The following is a 6,120-nucleotide window of genomic DNA, read 5'->3' as shown; positions in this document are numbered from 1 at the left end:
ATCCCTTTTATTTAGTTTATTTTACAAATAATCCCAGTTAGCCACTGTTGACCCGTCTATCTCCGTAGCCGCCCTCACCTTTTTTTTTTAGTGTTTTTGTTTGTTTTTTCTGTGTAACTTGCGCAAAAAATTTACTAAATATTTCAAATACATTTAAATACAAGTGTACATAATAAGTATATATTTAATTTATGTATATTTATATATATATATATATATATATATACATATATATATAATTTATTTATATAGATATACGGTTTCTTGACTGATTTACCATTTCTGTTTCTCAATATTTTCGTTCGGTTCCCCTTAAGTTGGGAACCGAAGTTCTTGATTTCAAAATGATTGCTTCAAATTGTTTGTCGTCAGCGAAATATATTTGTCACTAAAATCACGAAATAGTTTCGCCATATGATATCATTTATCCACCGCCTGCCTGATACTTGATCCTTAAATAGGCTATCGGTTTTTCAAGAAGAGGAGCTAGGGTTTGGGCTAGGCTCTTCCTATTGTTTAAATGGGTTTATATGTTTCTTTTTTATACTTTTACACTTTATGCTATTAACAATTTCCTGTAATCAAGTTTTGTTGTTCATAAGTTTGTCTTTCTTGTGTGAGCAGAAGATGTAAAATTGTGAATGACTGAATGACTTAAGTTCAATTTCAAGTGCTGACAAGAGAAGTTGTTGAGGGTAAATCACTTCTTAGTGGTTTTTAGTCAATTCCTCACGTCAAAATATAAAACTTTGGAAAGTTAAAATCATAGACATTTATAAAGATTCATCTTTTGCGTTCTCTGGGATATGCTTGCCTTTATATGTATGCATTGATCGGTTTTATAATGTGATCTTTCTGTATTTTGTGTTGGTTAATATAATAAGTTGTGGTTAGATTGGTTTTCGTTTGCAGTGGATATGTTTTTTGTTTTCTTTTATGCTTTGATAATTCCTCTTACTAAATAATTAATATGTATAATAAAATTTGACACATTTCGCCATTTGCAAACTGATTCTATCGCTTTAACCTTCGGCTTTCTAAACCGATTAGCTCATATTCAGAGGCTTTATTGTGAATTAGTGTGTATAAGTAACTAAACCTTTTAGTGTGTCTTAAAGTAATTACCACTCTTGTGTTTTTGTTGATTTTTTGGTTTTAACTGCCCAGCCTATGAACTAAATTAGAATAAAATTAATTTAATTGTAACATTGAAAATCAATTTATTTTTGATGTTCTCTTTTGTTGTGGTTCTTTTTGTTTTGCTTTTAAGTTACGTTTTGCGTATAAATTTAACAGCTAATAAAATTAAATTATACTTTAATTTAAGCATAATTGTAATATAATATATAAATCCATTTCTCGTTTTTTCAACGCTTTAGAAAGTCTTTTTAATCGCCGCAAAAGTGCTTAAAAAATATTATTGTAACTCGAATTGTTTTCGCTAATTTGTATGTTGATTTAATGTGGTCACCATAACAGGCATTTTTCACTAGAAATCAATCAAAAGAAACTACAACGTTTTGAAAAGAAATTCCATTGTAAATCCCTTTGCTAGACAGATTTTCGATTATCAAGTTTGTTGCTGCCAACAAATTAAATCTAATTTTGAATAAATGAGTAATTTGATTAGAATATAGAACGAAGGAGAGAGATATCTAATAATTAGTCCATAATTGTTTATGTGTAGTTTACTTGTAATTAATAAACAGATTCAATTTTGCACATCAGTCTAAACATATTCAAAAATCACAAATACAATTTCGATAACAATTACCATAATAGAAATAATAAAATAAAAATTATCATATCAATACATCGCCGTGTCTATATATAATATATATGTATACATATAAACAAACTAACAAACGCAAACATCAAGCTAGATGCAATTTGCAGTAAATATAATTTATGTCGTGTCTGTGATCATCGGTCTGTCTTTGCTTGCTTAGTTTGTTTGCTTGTCTGTTCAATGTCTAATTCATATCCGTTCTTTTAGTGCCCAAACATTTTGTTTCCTCGTGTTTGTTGCTCCTTTTTGGTCATGCTCGTGCACAAATCAATAGCTTACAATTAACTGCATTCTGAAATTTCTGCCTTTTCGTATTCTTGTATGTTTATGTGGTTAATTGATTCTTATACTTTTTATTTTGTCTTCATTTTGACTAATCTTACAATTAATTGCTGTTCTGTTCTTACTTCGGGTGGCCCACGTTATCCGCTGGGCCCCTTGAAAACGGTTTAACATAAAAGTTCTTGTATTTGTTTGCCCTTGCATTTAAAACTTAATGAAAGTATCATAATTAATAAGAATCAATGAATAAATATAACGTGTATGTATGCTTCTCTTCGAGTCTGTCTGTGAGTGTGTCCGTGGGTATGAGTGTATTCAATAATGTATTCAATGTATGATTGCCGACAGTGTCAAATGAACGAGCTAAGTTCTCCTTCATTTTCCGTTTTAGTTATATTGCTTATGAATTAACATTTGACGTTCATGTTACTGCTGCTCCTTCTCCTTTCCCTTTCCCTTCTCCTTCTCCTTCTCCTGTTCCTGCTCCTACTCCCTCTCCTGCTCCTCCGGCTTCGGGTTGATGCTGTGGCTGCTGCTTAGCTTGCGGTTGATTGTTGCATTTAGTGAATGGGTGTTTTGACAATTGCACTGGGCGCAATGTAGTGATAGCCAGGTATGGGCAGACCAGCAGTCTCCATTGATATTCTGAAAGGCGAAAGGAAGAGGTGCGTTAGGAGTTTGTCATTAGGTGTCCACAAAACTTTTCCCCACAACGGTAACTCTCCTCACCCGACTAAGAACATAATGGGGTGCCCCTTTTGCATTTGTTTAGTATTCATTTTTCACTTTATTACAAACTCGTGTGTCTTCCATCATGTTTTCTTGCATATAAACTGTTTTGCTTTGTTTCCGACGCTGTTGCAGTTCCTTCTGCTGTTCTTGTTCTACAGGTAAGCCTTTTCTAGTTGTGCCTATTTTCGTTATTACCAAAAGTATTATAATTCATTATAAGATTTAATGTTTATACGATTCTTCTTTACTTTTTAACTACATTGTGTATGTAATAATAAGTATGTTCGCATATATGTATGTTATGTATGCAAGGGTATGTGGGTATGTATGTATGTAGATGTATGTATGAATAGTTAGGAATATAATTTGGTTATAAAATCGTAAGCCCGCTTAGCTTGATGCGATACATAATGTGTCATTCGTCTTAAAACTATCGGTAAATATAATAATAAGAAAATCATATCAAGTTCCCTTAAAATAGCTACAATAATTTCGTGTACTTTAGGGTAGAGAAAATTAAATTTCCAAATACTTTTCAACATTATTTTTGACCAATTCAAAAGTGTTTTGGTTACAAATAATAACAAAAATGTACAATCGCGTAATAAATACAATTTTGGGGTTGGGAAAATTGGTAAAGCCAACAAATAATATTTCATAAACAATCGAAGACTTAAAGTCTAATACATTATAACGTTCTCTTCAATCCTATTCAAAAATTCTCCTTTTGCGAAAAATATGCCTTGAATATATTTCTCTTTCCGCCATTTCTAAGCGTTTTCATGTTTCTCCGTGTATTCCTTTTTCTACTCAAATAGTTCGTTTTTGTACGCTCATTGCGTCGATTGCGTCAATTAGAGCGAATTGGTCCATAAAGGTCGTTGATCCCCCTCGCTCCGAGTTTAAATCTCATCGTTTTCCTCTTGGCTCGGGGGCTCTACGCATTGGAATTTCTTTTTGTAAACTTCTTATAGAAGGTTCTTTTTTATTTCTTCATCTGCCTGTTTCATTTTCATTGCTGCTGCTTCCTTAATCGGAAAATGGCTTTTGGGTCTTTATGCTTAATGTTTAAATAATATAATCGTATATATAGGAAAACTACGTTTAGTGCTTACGATCTAAGAGAGTACAATGGATTATAAGTATTGGATTGTGTTTTATGTTACAATGAATGGATTGGGTAAAGATTGTTGGCTGTTGAGGATACATTTATGCTCGGTACCTTCTCTATATCCAATATTCGGTATTCGGTATTCGGTATTCGTCTCCGACAAACGCGATTTAATCTAATCTAAAACTTCGAAGAACGCTATTAGGGGATGCGCTAAAATTTGGCAATTCTGTTATGTTCGATACAGTTCCGTGTACCGGTGTATATAAGTCATACTAGGCATTTATCAAAAGTTTGGGGTCCAAAATCTATAGCGCCTACTAGGGTCCTTCACTTGGTCACTTGGTCAAAATATTTTATTCGGGCCATACACAGATGACCCTGTCCCCCCTACATATTCGATACACAAAATTGTTGATTTTCGATTTTGATCCATTATTCAAATCTCTAGCTGCCCTATGCGGCTGATCTAAGTGTGACTTCTTATTGTTGTGGTTAGTTTGTTTTTCAAAAACGTTAATAAATATTGCGTAGGTTCTGTCTACATATTACTGGGATGATACTGCGGTTTAACTAGATGTAAGAATTTTCTTGAAACTTCGAATACGAATTTGAATACAATACCAAACAAGTTTAAAGCGAATTTATACAATTTTTCTTCTTCTTCAAGAATCTAAAGACTAAAGCTTTCGCAACACTACCATGGAAATCCTATAAATCCTATAACACTACGGGACTGTAAATCCACTGCTCTCCAGCTGACGCAGCTGCAGCCCTACCCCTAGTACGGATTAAACTTGTTGCGCGGCTTCTCCGCCTCGCCGCCGGTCTCTGTCTGGTGCTGCCGGAAGCGGGAGGTGGCATAGTGACCCTTGGCCCGATTTACGCCCGTCGTCTGCACAGGCGGTCCGCCCGGATTGGCTCCGGCCCCATTGGTATTTCCCAGCGTGGTCAGGTTGAGCAGGTCAAGGGCGCTCAGGTTGGACAGAGCGCTTAGGGCTCCAGGCTTGGTCAGCAGCTGGAGGGCCGAGGCCAGAGGACTGGACAGGGCGGCTGCCGCTGTCGGGTTAACCCCGACCGATCCGTTTGTGGCCTGGCCGCCATTGGCACTGGCGTATCCGGTGGCGGAGATGTTGCCATTGCTGCCACCGCCGTTGACCGCCGGAGTTGCACCATTGGCAACGCCGGTGGCTCCTGCGGCACTCGCTCCCACGACACCAGTGCCGCTGGTGAGGGCCACCGTCGTGATAGCTCCGTTTGTGCCCGAGGTCGGAGCTGCTGCTCCGGCGACTGCCGCCACTCCGGCAGCAGCAGCTCCGGGAGCAGCGGCAGCACCTCCGTTCTGCTGGGCCTGGGCCTGTTCCAGGAGATTGGCCTTCTGCAGCTCAACACTGTGGACGAGGTTCGGTTAAGGTAGATAGAAAGAGAGAGAGAAAGAAAGGAACAAATTGGGATATTGTTGGTATTTGTTTCGGTTTTTTTTTTTTTTTTTTTTCTTTTTTTTGCCAGGGTATAGGTATTTTCAAAACATTTGGTTCTTTTTCGATTTTGTGGAATTGAGTTGGTTTCATTTGATCTTCTCTTGATTCTTTTCGTGTTTTGTTATGCGAAAGGTTAAGGAGGTTTTGTGTGGAGGAACGGTTCGGAGTTGACGGAGAGAGAGATAAAAAAGAAGTGCTTTTTCAGCCATTTTGGGGGGGGGTTTTGTTGGGAGAGCGGCGTTCAAATTTTGGATGGTAGGAGTAGAAAACTTTTGGTGTGCTGTTCGCTATTAATGGGGAGGTATGGTCCGAAAGAGTATCATTGACTTGGAGGATGAACTAAATGGTGGTGGGATTCGGCAGGGTCGGTTTTTTTTTTTTTTTTTTTTTGGACGGGAAGTGAGGTTTTGGATCGTTTTGGAGTTGAACTGCAGTTTGAAGTACCAATTGGATCAGGTCCAGTTTTTTATTGTCATTTTCAGTTGTGTGAAAAGTGTGCGATGCGTAGATTAATTCGGTGCAGGCCTCATCATCCTCACAATCATTGGCCTCCTGCTCATCCTCGGATTCGGCCGGGGCCTGATGAACTTTTATATTATACATGGTTGGTAAGACTAGATGCTAGGTTTATACAGTTAGATATTTATAGTTTTCTATTAGCTAGAACAGTTGGTTAGGCTAGCGTTCGATGCGAACTACGATCTAGGGGTGTGAGGGTGGAAAAT

The 6,120-nt window shown here is 37.2% G+C and overlaps 1 protein-coding gene across 17 annotated transcripts in view; it reads right to left on the bottom strand.

Moving 5' to 3' along the window:
- Positions 1 to 1,673: 1,673 nt before the first annotated feature.
- Positions 1,674 to 6,120, bottom strand: part of LOC6543690 (poly(rC)-binding protein 3) — a 45,744-nt gene continuing 41,297 nt past the window's right edge. For 11 of the 17 annotated variants that reach the window (XM_026978111.1, XM_015158688.2, XM_015158680.2 and 8 more), the window contains one exon: positions 3,754 to 5,305. In XM_026978111.1, the coding sequence (XP_026833912.1) occupies positions 4,696 to 5,305 (610 nt within the window). In that variant the 3' untranslated portion in view covers positions 3,754 to 4,695. Of the gene's footprint in view, positions 2,717 to 3,753; positions 5,306 to 6,120 lie in introns of those variants that run through there. The other 6 variants (XM_015158677.2, XM_026978115.1, XM_015158683.2 and 3 more) reach the window with 1 other exon arrangement.

This window comes from Drosophila erecta, unplaced genomic scaffold, assembly GCF_003286155.1.
Source record: "Drosophila erecta strain 14021-0224.00,06,07 unplaced genomic scaffold, DereRS2 tig00000021-arrow-pilon, whole genome shotgun sequence".
Classification (NCBI taxonomy): domain Eukaryota; kingdom Metazoa; phylum Arthropoda; class Insecta; order Diptera; family Drosophilidae; genus Drosophila; species Drosophila erecta.
The sequence above is the reverse complement of the archived record's forward strand: the minus strand, read 5'-3'. Positions and strand labels throughout refer to the sequence as shown.